Source organism: Priapulus caudatus, unplaced genomic scaffold (genome assembly GCF_000485595.1).
Source record: "Priapulus caudatus unplaced genomic scaffold, Priapulus_caudatus-5.0.1 Scaffold1376, whole genome shotgun sequence".
Lineage (NCBI taxonomy): Eukaryota > Metazoa > Priapulida > Priapulimorpha > Priapulimorphida > Priapulidae > Priapulus > Priapulus caudatus.
Window position 1 is genome coordinate 1 of NW_014578437.1, and position 15,000 is coordinate 15,000.

The 15,000-nt window shown below is 54.4% G+C and overlaps 1 protein-coding gene across 1 annotated transcript in view; it reads left to right on the forward strand.

The window, feature by feature from the left end:
* Positions 1 to 4,253: 4,253 nt before the first annotated feature.
* The window catches only part of LOC106816431 (zinc finger protein 608-like), a gene marked incomplete at its 5' end in the record, with an annotated part of 13,068 nt that continues 2,321 nt past the window's right edge, over positions 4,254 to 15,000 (forward strand). The window contains 7 exons of the mRNA XM_014821050.1: positions 4,254 to 4,363; positions 4,721 to 4,821; positions 7,108 to 7,336; positions 7,847 to 8,493; positions 9,016 to 12,756; positions 12,799 to 13,088; positions 14,286 to 15,000. The exon at positions 14,286 to 15,000 is cut by the window's right edge and continues 2,321 nt beyond it. Coding sequence (XP_014676536.1) covers positions 4,254 to 4,363; positions 4,721 to 4,821; positions 7,108 to 7,336; positions 7,847 to 8,493; positions 9,016 to 12,756; positions 12,799 to 13,088; positions 14,286 to 14,301 — 5,134 coding nt within the window. The remainder of the gene's footprint in view (positions 4,364 to 4,720; positions 4,822 to 7,107; positions 7,337 to 7,846; positions 8,494 to 9,015; positions 12,757 to 12,798; positions 13,089 to 14,285) is intronic.

The window sequence follows — 15,000 nt, forward strand, 5'->3', positions numbered from 1 at the left end:
AGGGGATCTGGCTGGCAGGCACGCACGCACGCAGGGGAGCTGGCTGGCAGGCAGGCGAGCTGGCAGGCACGCACACGCAGGCAGGCACGCACGCACGCACGCACGCACGCACGCTCGCAGGCAGGCGAGCTGGCAGGCAGGCACGCACGCACGCACGCAGGGGAGCTGGGTGACAGGCAGGCGAGCTGGCAGGCAGGCAGGCACGCACACACACACGCAGGCAGGCAGGCACGCACGCACGCACGCAGGCAGGCACGCAGGCGAGCTGGGTGGCAGGCAGGCGAGCTGGGTGGCAGGCAGGCGAGCTGGCAGGCAGGCACGCACACACGCAGGCAGGCACGCACGCTCGCAGGCAGGCAGCTGGCAGGCAGGCACGCACGCACACACACACGCAGGCAGCTGGCACGNGGCTACTGTTAGGTAGGTATGTAGCGTGGGTGGTTACTGTTAGGTAGGTATGTAGCGTGGGTGGTTACTGTTAGGTAGGTATGTAGCGTGGGTGGTTACTGTTAGGTAGGTATGTAGCGTGGGTGGTTACTGGTTACTGTTAGGTAGGTATGTAGCGTGGGTGGTTACTGTTAGGTAGGTATGTAGCGTGGGTGGTTACTGTTAGNAGGAGAGAGAGAGAGAGAGAGAGAGATGAGAGAGAGAGAGGAGAGAGCGGAGCGAGAGCGACGAGCTGAGAGCGGAGAGAGAGAGAGACCGAGAGAGAGAGGAGAGAGAGAGAGGAGAGAGGGAGGGAGAGCGAGCGAGCGAGAGAGAGAGAGAGAGACGAGGAGAGGAGGAGGAAGAGGAAGAGAGAACGAGAGAGAGGAAGAGACGAGAGAGAGAGGAGAGAGAGAGAGAGAGCGCATGTGGGCGAGGTGAAGCAGAGAGAGCATGCAGTGTTACGCGTGATGTGCTGCGTTGTGTGGTTCGTTGGCTACTAGCGTCGCGGGTGAGGGAGCGCGATAACTGCCGAGCGTCTGCACGCTCGAGGGGACGGGGGGACGGATGGGAGCTGTGTGACGCAGCAGGAGGGTGGCGATCGAACTAGCGATCTATCGATTAACTGTAATAAACGTTAATAGACGCCTCGTTGAATGCGTCGAGTGGCTAATATAACAGAAATGTTGATGTGTGTGCGTTGCGTGCGTGCGCGCGTAGATGCGGCGCGTGCGTTCTGTTAACAGGTACTGGTCAAAGGGGCCAGATAATGCTACGCGCGAGTCTGAGGTTTTGGATGCCTGAACTGGCGGGGCGGGCGGGGGGGGGGGCGGGGTGCTTGTACTCTCAAACCGTTTACTTGGCGTTCACGGCAGGCAGGCCTCGTCCTTGTTTGAACCCAAGATGGTCACCGATGGTGTTTTTTCATGCGTGTGCGTGTTAGAATGTTACTGCCCCCCCCCGACCCCCAATACGACTATATACCGGCAATGACTAAAAGTGTGCTACTGGTAATCTTACTCGACGTTGAGATCAATGTGGTTCTTGTGAGGGTGGCCTTTCTTCCTTGGCTACCACTGACTCAATATGGCAAACCAGTGGCAAGGTGGAGACTTTTGTCAGAGACTAAATTAGCCAGATTTTAAACAAAATTTGTGTTAATATTAATATTAACATTAGTTTTTCCTCGTAGTCCGGAACTCTATATAAAGCGTATAAGAAACGTGTAACTTTACCATGTTTCTGCCAACGATCTATGAGAATAAGTTCATGTTAAGACTACGTTTAAGAGTAATTTTGTTTCTGACAACGGTCCCCGCCTTTCTATAACCACTGAACAGCCATTGTTCCGCTGAACTCAGTTTTACTCTTTAGAACAAAATAAAAACCCGCTCAACAAACAAAGAATTCCTCTCATTCCATGCTTGAACGCGTTGCTGTAAATGTATATGTTTATATTTCTCGTTTGACTTCTGGTTTTTCTTTGTTGTCGTTTTTGCATTTACGACTACCCTGACGACCAAGTGACGTCACTCTCTCACCAATACCTCCTGGTTTAGTGACACCTTAGTATACCTGACACGTATCCCTGATGCAAGGAACCCCTCTGCTTTATTCAAGTCTATCCCTAACACAAGTCTACAATGACACCCTGGTTTAGTCAGTCTATCTCTAACACAAGCCTACAATGACACCCTGGTTTAGTCAGTCTATCTCTAACACAATCCTACAATGACACCCAGGTTTAGTCAGTCTATCTCGAACAGAAGTCTGGACCCCCCCCCTCCCACCAGTGTTAAGAGTCACCGTCGTGCCGCCCCCCCCCCCCCTGGGTACAGCTGTATGTGTTGACACCGTGCGGTTCTCCCCCTCCCTGCTGTGACTGATAGGAGACTCTGCCCTAAACTGTTTGTTGGGGCAGGTGTGAGCGACGAATCGAAAGTCAAGGTGGCATGTGTTGGTGGAGCTAATCCTTTATCTTAACCCCGCGGTCGGCTGGGCTGGGCAGTTTAGCAGGTTCTAATGTCCGTGTTGATATACATCTGCCTGCCGCTGCTTCCATACTGCCTCTACCGCGTGTCAGCGGTCTCCGTGGCTGCGATGATGTTGATGATGTAGATGATGATGATGATGATGGTGATGATGATGATGATGATGATCTTGTAATATTACGTGCGTGTGGACGTACACGCCACAGTGGTAATTAGTAGCAAGGGGGAAGGAGGAGGTAGGAGGGATACCGCACGAGAAAGCTGATGATTGATGTGTACGAGTCTAGCCATTATCAGTCGCCTCAGCCTCGCAAGCGTTCGTAGCAGACGAAGAAGGCGAGGTGGGTGGGGCCGTGGGGGGTGTTACTGTATGTTGTGTGAGTGTTGAGCGGGGGCTGGAGGTCGTTAGTGTTAGGTTCGCTATGCAGCCGCTGTAGATGCGGCATGGTGACGTGTATGTGTGTAGACAGACAGACAGACAGACAGACAGACAGACAGCTGTGTTACTGACGCAGCTTGCGACATATAGAGGAGGGAGAATGCATGACTGTGCCATGAGCGTGTTGTTAGCACGTCACTGTGCCATGAGCGCGTGGTTATAGCACGTCATTGTGCCGCGCGCGTCACAATGGCCGAATGGCAACAACATCTTATTCTTATTCTTATTGGCTGCGATGCTGTTGAGTTTTAGTAGGTCTCAGGGGAGAGATAGTGAATATAGAAATAAGTTGTGGATATAGAAATCAGTTAACCCTAACCCTAACCCTAATCCTGACCCTAACCCTAACCCTAACCCTAACCCTAACCTTATCCCTAATTCTAAAATAAAACAAAATTATCCAAAAATAATAAACAATAAAATAAATAAAAGACAAAATTAGCCAATCAGAGCCGTTTTTGTTAGCATTTAACGCGCCCTCTAGCGGATCACTATCTCTCCCCTGTGCAAAATTTGTTGAGCTTTTTGCGCGGATGGAGAGAGAGTCGCGAGTCTATGTCAATATTTCCGGTAGATTTTCGTAAACACGTGATAAGAACTTCACCGCACGTAAAATCACAACGAGAGCTGTCTAGAAATGCATATTGCGTCAGTTTAGTTTGTATTTACTTTCAAGAAGCTAGTTTCATCTTAATGAATACACTTTTCTGCAAATGTATGATAGTACGCAAGATCAGAATAAGATCTCATGGCCTCTATGCCCTGTTGATACACACTCTAACGAACTGTAAGGCTTTGTAAAAAAAATTGTGCCACTATGGTAGACGCTGGCAGCACAGTTCTAACAGTGCTGCCATGTTAATGCGCCGCTGAATTTTATGAGAGTTCCTCGTAACACAGATATATATCATACCAGCCAGTTATATTGTACAGTGAAGAGTCGGTCGGTCGCTCGCTGGATGGGATGGTCTTAGCATGACATTACGTGTTCTCTAACAACAAAACGAACAAGGTTCTAGAACTATATAGCATGTGATTCACATTCTGTATTCCATTCGTCACGTCCATATACATGTCCTTAAACATGTGGATTGCTATCGGAAAATCAACCCTTTAACATACAAACTTGTAAAGCGATCATTTTAATGTCGACAAATCTGCGCAACAAACGTTGTGTGGCAATAATTGTGTAGTAATTCTAACCCCAAGATTCTGTAAGTGTCTGTGGGTGTAATGATGAGTCACCGCCATGCTATTCAGAGGCAAGAGTATATATGCACGAGCAACTGATAGATTCCTCTATATCGGCGGCTCTGCAACGGCTATGAAGATACGTGCTTGTATATCGCCTACGCGTGCGTGAGATCTTTATCTCGGGGTGTGAGTGCTGTGTGCAGGTGTACAAGTCTAAACCAGTGCTGCTTGTACTTTGGACAGGTCGATGGTGGCATGGCTGAAGCTTCACAAGGTGTCAACTCTGCTGTGGAAACGCGTGATGCATGCACAGGTATGTAGCAACGACCATAACCACATGCGGTGTCCCTGTCACCGTGCTTATACCTTGTAAGACTCCTGCAGTAATGGCAGTTATATGTGCACTCGTCCTTGGTCGTGTGTACGAGTGTTGGCGGTGTTGATTTTTCCAAGTGCGTTTATCATCTACATAAGTGTAGATAACGTTGTCACAATAGGTGGGCCGGAAAAATATGCGGCGGGAGCCGATGGCAAAACGCCTGTAAACGCCGTCGTTTATTGAAATCCTGCTATTTCGTCGGTCGTGCGCGAGCGCGCGGGGTCGTTTGCTTTGTGAACGTGTTTCACAAAGACCTGACTGTTGTGCTTGTGTTGTCCTTGCCGCTGTTAGGTACAGGCACTAGTATCGGGACCAGCATAGAACCGGACTGTTTCGGACCGTGTGAGCCTGGCACAAGTGTTAACCTAGAAGGCATTGTCTGGCAAAAGCCAGTAAGGGGGGGGGGACACGCTGCGTCAACGTGTTGTCACCATGTTATTAGTCATCACTGCCCAGTGACATTCTTTGTCTTCCTAGGGGGCGTCACACAGCCTGCCTGTCTGTCTGTCTGTCTGTCTGTCTGTCTCTCTCTCTCACGTACGCACGCACGCACGCACGCACGCACGCACACACATCGTTACTCATTAGTCATTAGAGGCTTAACCTCATGGGTCCGGGGAATCCGACCATCCGTAGTGGTCGCGAATCACGTTCTAGTATCATTCTAAGGAGTTGTTCTTTGTCCATTCCCAATACTCGCTCAATTGTCAGCCATCTATCAGGCTGTCGGCACTTCCCTTGACATGCTGACATGTTGTCATGATGTTATCATGAACAGTGACTGCTTCTGCACGGTAGAATTCTCCATTCGTACACAGTGACCAAGCCATTCGATGTAAATCCTCTCTTGATAGACTTTCAGTGATTTGGCTCCCGTTAGTCGGTAGATACACACGCGCGCGCACGCACGCACGCACGCACGCACTAGCATACCACTCTCTCACTCTTTCTACTCCTGTAATACCGCAGAAATACATATAGTATAATAGTAATAAAGTAGTCTCTCTAGACAGCAGCTTGACTGAAACATATATACTCGTTGCACTGCTGCTTTCGCAACTGACTGCTTGAATTTCAGTAATACTGTATGTAGTGAAATCTTGTGCATACTATGTAGTATATTTGTAGTAATTATAAGGATGGTCAGTTGTTAGCCAAGCCTGTTGGGAGTTCTATCTGGTGAAACTGACCGCACTAGTTGTATATTTTACTGAAAGATATTTACTATAAAATCCTAAAACTGATTTTCCTTTTTCGGACAATAATTTTGCGTTCATGATGGCATCAGGTTACGTGCGAGCAGAAAATGTTAACCAGAGTTAAACAGCTAGGAATTTGCATTGTCTTTTAATGCGAATGTTCGAGTTCTTTCGGTTCGAAAATTGCTTGTGGCAAGGTCGACGAAAGTACGATTATCGTGATAACATTGTTCTGACGTGTTGTACGGTAACTGACGGTGACTGGAGCCAAACAACTGATGAATGCAGCCATCAGTCTCGTATCTTATAACGTCGCTGCTGTAGGACAATTGGTCGCTCGCTCTCTCGCTCTCTCTCCCTCTCTCTCGCTCACGCGCTCTCTCTTTCTCTCGCTCTCTATCTCTCTCTCTCTCTCTCTCTCTCTCTCTCTCTCTCTCTCGCTCTCTCGCTCTCTCTCTCTCTCTTTCTCTCGCTCTCTATATCTCTATAGATATCTATTTTTATCTCTATCTCAATCTCTCGCCATAATAACTTCAGTTGGATTGCATGGTTAGCCGTTGCCGTGTGTATGCGTGCGTGCGTGCGTGCGTGCGTGCGTGCGTGCGTGCGTGCGTGCGTGGTTGCGTGCGTGCGTGCGTGTGCGGTTAGCCGACAACTCAGTGAAATATTATATTACGCGGACGATTGTCAATGAAAGCTCGTTGGGATACACCATCTGTGATTGTCGATACATAGACTCATAGTGAATTATCCGTTGTTTAGCCTGACCTAATGTTTTAACTCTCCTAACCTAAAACCTATGAGCACATGTAACACAAATAACTCCTTATACAATCCTTGTAGCATCGTATATGCTGATTCCGTACCACAAATGGCATTTTGTTCCACATAATTTACCGAAGTAATGTGCATTTGTACCAATGCATTTTATAACAAGTCATTTTGACTAGTTATGAGTGAGGAAATATCCTTAACTGATGACCTACTCAATCATATATAATTATTGAATGATATTTTTTGTCTGGTGTAAGATTTCTGGGTTGTGTGCATGTTAGTATGGTTTCACTCTACCCATTTCGCCTTATTTATCATACATATGACTCTGTTCTGTGATAAGTTGACCATTTTAAGTGAACACCTACTGAGTGGGAATCGATCGATCAATTCACAACTTTCAGTTTGGAATCAAATTGGAAAAAAACCCTTAATAATTACGTTCTAGATGTTTATCTAGAAGTTTGAGATGAGTTTGGAACAGAATTTCACACGTGAAATTGAGAGCGAGGAAAGGATCGCGTGAAACAACGAACGATCGAAACCCACGTTGCGTCGCGCGTTTTTGTTGTCGACTCCTTACTTAAGAATGCCCTGTTTTCCCCACCCGCAGGTCGTCGAGTGAGCGAGCGAGCGAGCAGCAGCAGCAGCAGCAGCATCCCTGCAGACTGGCCACCAGCGATAGATCAATGTTGCTGCCGGTAGAGCGAGCCCGCTCGTGCCATGAAGAGCAGCACGCCTGATGGCCCGGCGACGGCCACCCCACCCAGCAGCAACAACAATGACGTCAAGCCGGCGGTGAGCAGCAACTTTGACGATGACAACAACGAGTGGGAGTTTGCTGTGAACGACCTCATCATAGACCTGGATGCTGACATCGAGCGGAACACCGACGAGAAAACACAGCGGGCGCCACCGCAGCAGCAGCAGCAGCGCTCCCACCAGAGGGCGACACAGCAGCAGCAGCAGCGCCCTCTACAGGCAGGGCAGCAGCGCGGCGCGGCGCTGCCACGCGGCCAGCAGGGGGCAGCAGCGCAGCGCGGCGGCCACGCGCAGCAGCAGACGCGGGTGCCGGGCAACGCGATGAGTCATCAGCAGCCGCATCATCAGCAGCAGCAGCAGCAGCAGCAGCAGCAGCAGCAGCAGCAGCAGCAGCAGCCGCAACAGCAGCAGCAGCAGCAGCAACAGGGGAAGCCCAACATTGCCTCCTCCTCCTCCTCCACCCCCGTGGAGCACAGCTCCACCGTCGACAAGGGACTGAAGATGAAGATCAAGCGTAAGAACATCGCCGCTAAGTTGTCGTTGGCGTCGTCGGGGGCGACGGAGGCTGCGGGGGTGAAACAGGAGGTGATGATGAGGAGTGCTAGTGTTCCCGTTCTCACCGTCGCGTGCGTCGAGAATGGAGCCGCAGCCGCCGCCGCCGCACAGGTGGCGCTGCAAACAGCCGCCGCCGCCGCCACCGACAAACACGCGGCGGCGCCGGTCTCCGCGGACGACAGGACTACGTGCGTCGCGGAGCGAGGGGGCGCCACTGTGGTATGCGCCGCTGAGAAATTTGCGGCGTCGCCAACGACGACGATGGAGAAGACTTGTAAGGGACGCGGCCCTGTGTCTCACCGGCGGGAGAAGGCCAAGGAGAGGGTCGTGCGGACCACCGCCGCGGAGCACACTCCAGGGTTCCCGGGGTTCTCCTCGGCGGGGAAGGCGGCGGCGGGGACAGTGGGGAAGCTCCCGTCTCCGCGCAAGTTTGAGTCGAAGGCGGGATTGCCGCGGACTCCGGCGGGGAGTGAGGGCGCCACCGCGGCGGCGGCGGCGCGGGCGGCGGTCGAGCCACGGGGGCTTGCCAAGCTAGCACAGCAAGCGCAGGTTCACATGAAACCCCTGGTGGGGGTCGCGCGCGGCGGCGGCAGCGGCGGCGACCACTCACACGTGAACGGTGCAGTGCCGCCGCCAGACGCGTGGACACAGAAACACGGCGGCCCCGCGCCACAGCCAGGGGGCACCACCGGCAAGAACATTGCGATAAAGGCTGCGAGCCTCAATGTGGCGCTGGAGGAGATTAGCAAGAAGATCGTCATTAAGCAGGAGAAGGTAAGTTATCAACGCACGCACGCACACACAGACACACACATGCACTCACGCACGCCGATGCGTTGCTGTTGCTGTTGCGGCTGGCGTTTCTCATAGGAAATTAAACATGCGATCTATTATTGATGTCATTCTGGTTTCGTTTCGTTGAGTAGCGTGCGCCGCGGCCCGCTCCCTTGTAAAATTTCAAGCGTGATCTATTATTAATGTTACTTCCATTTCGATTGTCGCGCAACGTAAATGAATTTGTTCACGATGAATTTGCTGTCGCGGTGCAGGTTCTGAGATCATCGGACGAGGTCTAGGGACGTCGATTGTTCCACGGCATGCATTCCTAATTCTAACGGAATAAAAATGCGCCGCAAATTATCTTTTCGTTATTAACGCGTGCGATGCGATGTTTATTCTCTGTACAGTCACTGTCCGTTAGTCTGCGTCGCCCGCGTGGCGGTGGCAACCTCAAGGTCCAGTCATCTATCGTCGTCTTCACAGTTCGTTATTAGGTCCGTTAGCAGTCTCCGTTAGCAAAGCGAAACGTCAGGTTCCTGTCATGCATCTTCGTTTCTTCTCGTCCACAGCTTCTGCGATTCGCCGACGAGTGACCTTGAGACGCGCACGCCCAAGGGTCGCGGCAAGCGAGGTCGCTCGTCTAACAGCGCTCCCAACGACCTCTTCAACTACACGGAGACGCGCTCGGGAGGGGTGCACAGCAAGCTACGGAACGGGGCCAAGGGTCGCCGCGGCGGCGGCGGGGGCGGAGGAGGAAGCGGAGGAGGAGGAGGAGGAATGGGAAACCCGCCCCCTAGTCCCGCGAAATCCGACGTTACGCCCGTCGGTACGAAGCGGCGAGTTAAGGACGGCGACGATGATGTCAGAGTGTTCAAGCGCAGCCGCAGCAACTCCCGCGGCACGCCGACGCCGACGCCAACGGTTGCCGGGGGCGACGGCACGTCCGCCCCTGCATCGCCGCAGCTCATAGAGTGTCCCGAGAGGAACTGCGGCAAGAAGTACCGTCACATCAACGGTCTGCGCTACCACCAGTCTCATGCTCACCTCGACGCCGCGGGGGGAGACGCCGCCGCCTCCGCGACGGCAGGAGGAGGAGGAGGCGGGGGGAAGCAGACGGATCTGGATACGGAGAACGAGGAGGAGGGTCACGACGTTGCGTCGGACGAGAGCCGACCCGTCACGCCCACGCCTCCCCCCTCCTCCTCCTCTTCCTCCTCCTCCTCCGCCTCCGCCGTCGCCACGGCAACGAAGCCGGAGGAACTCTTCAAGAAGCCGCTCATCAACGCGACGACGACCACCGCTGAACCGCCCGCTGCCGGTCAGGGCTCCGTCGCCACGACAACGACGACGACGACGACAACGACGACGACGTCGCCGCCGGCGACCGCGGCCGCGGAGACCACAGCGGGAGAGAATGTGGAGAAGCCGGCGTCCGCTCAGCACACTTACGCGGCGGCGGCGGTGGCAGTGCAGCACGCCCAGCTCTACCCGAACCTCCCCGTCTTCTCTCGCCAGCAGGTGGCCGTTCCCATGGCAACGCTGGGCAGCATCGCGATCGCTCCCACGCCGGTGCCGAGTCCCGCCATCAGCACGGTGTCCATCGCCGCTCTGCCCGCCGTCACCGCCGCCGGCGCAGCAGCAGCAGCCGTCGCCGCCGGCAACACGGCGGACGCTGAGCGCAAGAAGAAAGGAGACAAGAGCAAGGTGCGGGCGAGTCCCGCTCGACCCCTCCCTCCCCCCGCCGCCGCCGCCGCGGGGGAGTGGACCAAGTCCGCCGGCTCCCCGACCGTGGCGCCCACGCAGCAGCCGCTGCAGGCGACCGTCGTGCAGGCGCCCTCTGGCGGGTCGCGGGCGGTGTCGCCCGCTGGTGGCTCTCACGCGGCGGCGGCAACGGTTGCTCCACCCCTGCTGAAGCCGATCCAGCCTAAGCATGGGAGCGACGCCGCCGCCGCCGCGGGCGACGTGTCGCCGGCCCCAGCGAGGCAGGAGAAGAAATCTAGACCTGCGAAGAAACGTGCGGCGAAGGAAGGCGAGGGTGACGGGGCGGCGGCAGCGGCGCGGGCGTACGACGAAGCCGCCATCAGCGGCGACGCTAGCGCCCTCCTGCAGGTGAAGACGGAGGCGGCAGCGGCGGCGGATGGTGGACAGAGTCCCGCGTACTCGGACATCTCGGACGCTAACGACAGTGCCCCCGTGCTGGAGCCGGAACTCGCTCCCGAGACGGAGAGCAAGGTGAAGGACGCGCCGCCGCCCGTCGTCGTCGCGAAACCCGCGGACACACAGCAGCAGCCGCAGCCATTCTCTCCCGGTTACATGTACAGCCCTTACTACCAGCAGCAGCAGCAGCAGCAGGCGTACATGATGGCGAGGGTGAGCCCGGGACCGTCCGCGATGCAGCGTGACCCCGCCACCAAGCCTTCTGCCGCGCCGCGCGACGCGCAGAGAGAGAAGCCTGCCGAACGCAAACACGAGGATTCCGAACCGAAGAAGAACCCGCGCGTGGAGGAAGCCGAGAGGATGCAGCGGGAGGCTGAGCGAGCGATGCAGCAGCAGCAGCAGCAGCAGCACCAGCAGCACCAGCAGCAGCAGCACCAGCAGTCGGTGGCAGTGATGCGCCAGCAGCAGCAGCAGCAGCTGGTGCAGCAGCAGCAGCAGCAGTACAGCATGGCGGCTTACGGCTACCCGTACGGGCAGTACGTCGTAGACCCGGCCTACCACATGCACCTGATGACGTCCGACCCGAACTACAAGCAGCAGTATGAACGTTATCTCATGGAACAGGAGCGAATGCGCAGCGAACACATGCAGCGTCAGCAGCAGCAGCAGCAGCAGCAGCAGCAGCAGCAGCAGCAGCAGCACGGCGGTGGTGGTGGTGGCAGCGGTGACAGGAGCCAGGCGTTAGGTCCCGGGGGAGGGGAGCATCGGAACCAGCATCAAGCCGGCGGCGAACACAGACAGTTGGGCGGCTTCGAACAGAGACTTCAGCCCCCTGGTGGCGACCCGCGGCACGAGCCGCCCCCTGGTGGTGACCCCAGGCATCAGCAGCTGGGCGGCGACTCGCGACATGCGCCGTCGATGAGCGGCGAGCACAGACAGCAGCCGTCAGGTGGCGCTCCCGGGCAGCGCGGCGACCAGCGTCCGAAGCCAGCGCGGTCGGGCGAGGCGGCGCGTCCCGAGAGCAAGGATAGCTCGCTACGACCCTCCTCGCTCTCTTCCTCCTCCTCCTCCTCCTCCTCTTCCTCCTCCACCGCCGCCGCCGCCACGTCGCAGGGAGACACCGCAGCGAGGAAGCTTCCCTCGGAGAAGGAGCGGATAGAGAACGCTCTTAAGGAGAAGCAGAACGAGAACCACGCGATCCTGCGGGAGAGCATCGAGCTCAAGGCTCAGATGGGAGACGGCGCGCGCAAGTACGACGGCGCCGCCGCCGCCGCCAGCGCCACCTACGAGCAGCAGCAGCAGCAGCAGCAGCAGCAGCGCCTCTACCAGCAGCAGCAGCAAGAAGAGATCCGACGCTACATGATGCAGGAGAGAGCGAGCGTCGAACACAAGCGCATGGACGCGAAGCCGGGTGGAGGCGGCGGTGGTGGCGGCTCGCGACCCAAGGACTCCTCCCCGGATCGTAAGAAGCCACGCACGGACACGGAGGGCAAGCTACGCACGGACGCGGAAGGGAAACTACGCACGGATGCGGAAGGGAAGCTGCGCACGGATGCGGAAGGGAAGCTGCGCACGGATGCGGAGGTGAAGCCACGCACGGATGCGGGGAGCGGCAGCGGCGGCGCGCAGAAGGAGCAGCAGTCTCCGTCGTCGTCGATGACACGACCTCGCAGCCGCGACAGCAAGCAAGCGCGCGCCGACGTTAAAACCGAGGTGGGGGTGCCACCGTCGCTCTACGCCAGTCCCTACATGCACCACCCGCAGTACATGCCGCCGGCAGCGTTCGCCGCGCCACTGCACTTTGACCCGAGTCACCCGCTGTACCAGGGCGTTCCCCCGGCGATGCTCTACCCCGGGGCTTACATCCCGCCGCAGATGCACTACCAGGTCCACGTTGATCAGCGCATGAAGGTCGAGAAGGGCTTGCTGTCGCCGGGGGGTGAGCCACCGAAGGCACTGGAGCTGCTGCAGCATCACGCCTCACAGTACTACACCCACCATCACATGCAGCAGCAGCAGCAGCTGCAGCAGCAGCAGCAGCAGCAGCAACAGCAGCAGCAGCAGCCGCCGCCGGCACCGTCACAGCTGCCGCCGCCGCCATCGCTACAGCAGCAGCAACAGCAGCATCATCATCAGCAGCAGCAGCAACAGCAGCATCATCATCAGCAACAGCAGCAACAGCAGCAGCAGCAGCAGCAGCAGCAACAACAGCAGCACAAGATACATGAGCTGGCCGTGCCGCCGGAGAAGAAGGCTTCCCCCGCTCCGTCGACGCCGACGTCTCGTCCCGGCAGCAGCAATGAGAAACCGAGGAGTGATTACCGGGAGTCTCCTCCCGCGCAGAGGCACGTTCACACGCACCACCACACCCACGTCGGCGTCGGAGTCGGATACCCCATCGTACCGCCCGCGGCACCAAGACCATTCGATCCGTACGTCGTAAGTGGTTTTCTGAGACGTTTGCGCACGCTCTGCTCTCACTCGCGAGAGAGAGAGGGACAGGGTTCGTAGCGGGTCTTCCAAAGTCTTATAAGTACTTATTTCAACATGTGTCTTACTACTATGAATCCTGAGAGAGAGGGAGAGGGTGTCCAATTCTATAGCTGAGGTATCGCTCGCGCCACATTGTGAGCTGATTTCTCTCTAATTACTAGTATACTATGTGGGCATACCGAATATCGTCATAATATCGTGGCCTAATTCGCAGAGCGAATGTGCGCCAAACTGAACACTAACATTTATTTTTCACTCTGTCTGTTTATGACAGTTCAATTCAATTCATTTCAAAAATATTTATTTGTGCCGGATTATTTTTACACACATATATTATTATATATATATATATATATATATATATATATCACTTAATAACTGTATTTAACATATAATAAAACCTAGAGCTAATTATACCTATCTAGGGAATTAAACTCTTCATAAAACTAAATTACACGTGGCAGCATAGGTATAAATGTGTAAAAGTTCATATCTGGGTGTGTATATAATTTCTAGAAGGTTATCATAGAAACCAGCTTTCCCTATCTCTGCGGCGATGACTGCTTGTGGTACACGCTGCTGCTTGGGTCTCCTGATCGTGACATAACTACAACAAGATGGCCATCAGCTCTCACGCAGCAGCAGCATAACATAGATGCATCTATTTCATAGCTAAGCCACTCTGGATAGCTGCGTGTGTGGAAGCGTGTTAATTCCATCCATCAGTACAGTTGACGTATAGTTGTGGCGTGTAGAATGCCTGTACTGCTGTTCTGTTGCAAATTATAAGAGTTTGTGCACGTACAAGTTGAGATATCTTCTTACACGAACTCTTGCTCACTGACTGTAAGCATGAATGTATCACGGGAAAATTCGAAGATTTTAATTACCAGTCACATTGATCGTCAATTGTTTTCGATTATAGATCGTTCCTGCAGTGACACAATTCATTTGCGTAGCTGCTGCTTCTGTAACTGCAACGTGTATGATGAAAAGCTAATAATTGAAGCTATTGTGTGTAAACATTTGTAAATAGAGGCATTTGCTACATGCATGAGGTAATGCTCTGCTCAGCTCACGTAATCCTTGTGTGTGTATTGTCGTAATTTCAACACTGTTCTGTTATTCTGTTGTAGGAGTGAAAGGCCCTAACCCACAGCTGCTGCTGCTGCTGCTGCTGCTGCTGCTGCCACACTGCTACCAGACGCTAGGCCGATGATGCCGCCTACGTAACTGTGATAAAGGAGATCTTCTCATCTCTTTGACGCCATGTCCCGCATCTTTGTTTCTGCCGACAGACGTAGCGCTGTAGCGTAGCACTCAGACGTGACGGACACGGACAGTGAGTGTGAGAGAGGGAGGCGGCGTGGTGGTGTAGCCCACGAGTGGAAGCCGCGCTGTCGTCATGGTGACCGACTACACAAACACACCAACACGCGCGCTACTTTGCGGCGGCAGATTCCTCCTGTGGAGTAGATGGCGCCACATGTAATCCAGCCATATTGTGTTGGGTGTTTGATAGCTAGACATTATCGGCAGTTGCTAAAAACATGTCAGCTCTGCTCCAGTGATGAGAGCTCGGCTTGTGATTGCACAAGTTGCACCCCACCCTTGTACACTGCCGAGGCACCCAGCCAGGTTTAAGTGCTGGAAACAGTGCTGTACATCAAAGAACCTGACAGTCTTTCAACTGCAAGCAGCACAGATATGCATTTATCGATATATTAGGTATTGTATAGTTGTTGAAGCATATTAGTGTGTTTTGTGTCAAATTGGTAATTGCCAAATTCCCCGGTATGAAGTCCACAGACTTGGTAACTAAACTTCTGTATATTAATTGTTCAGTCACAG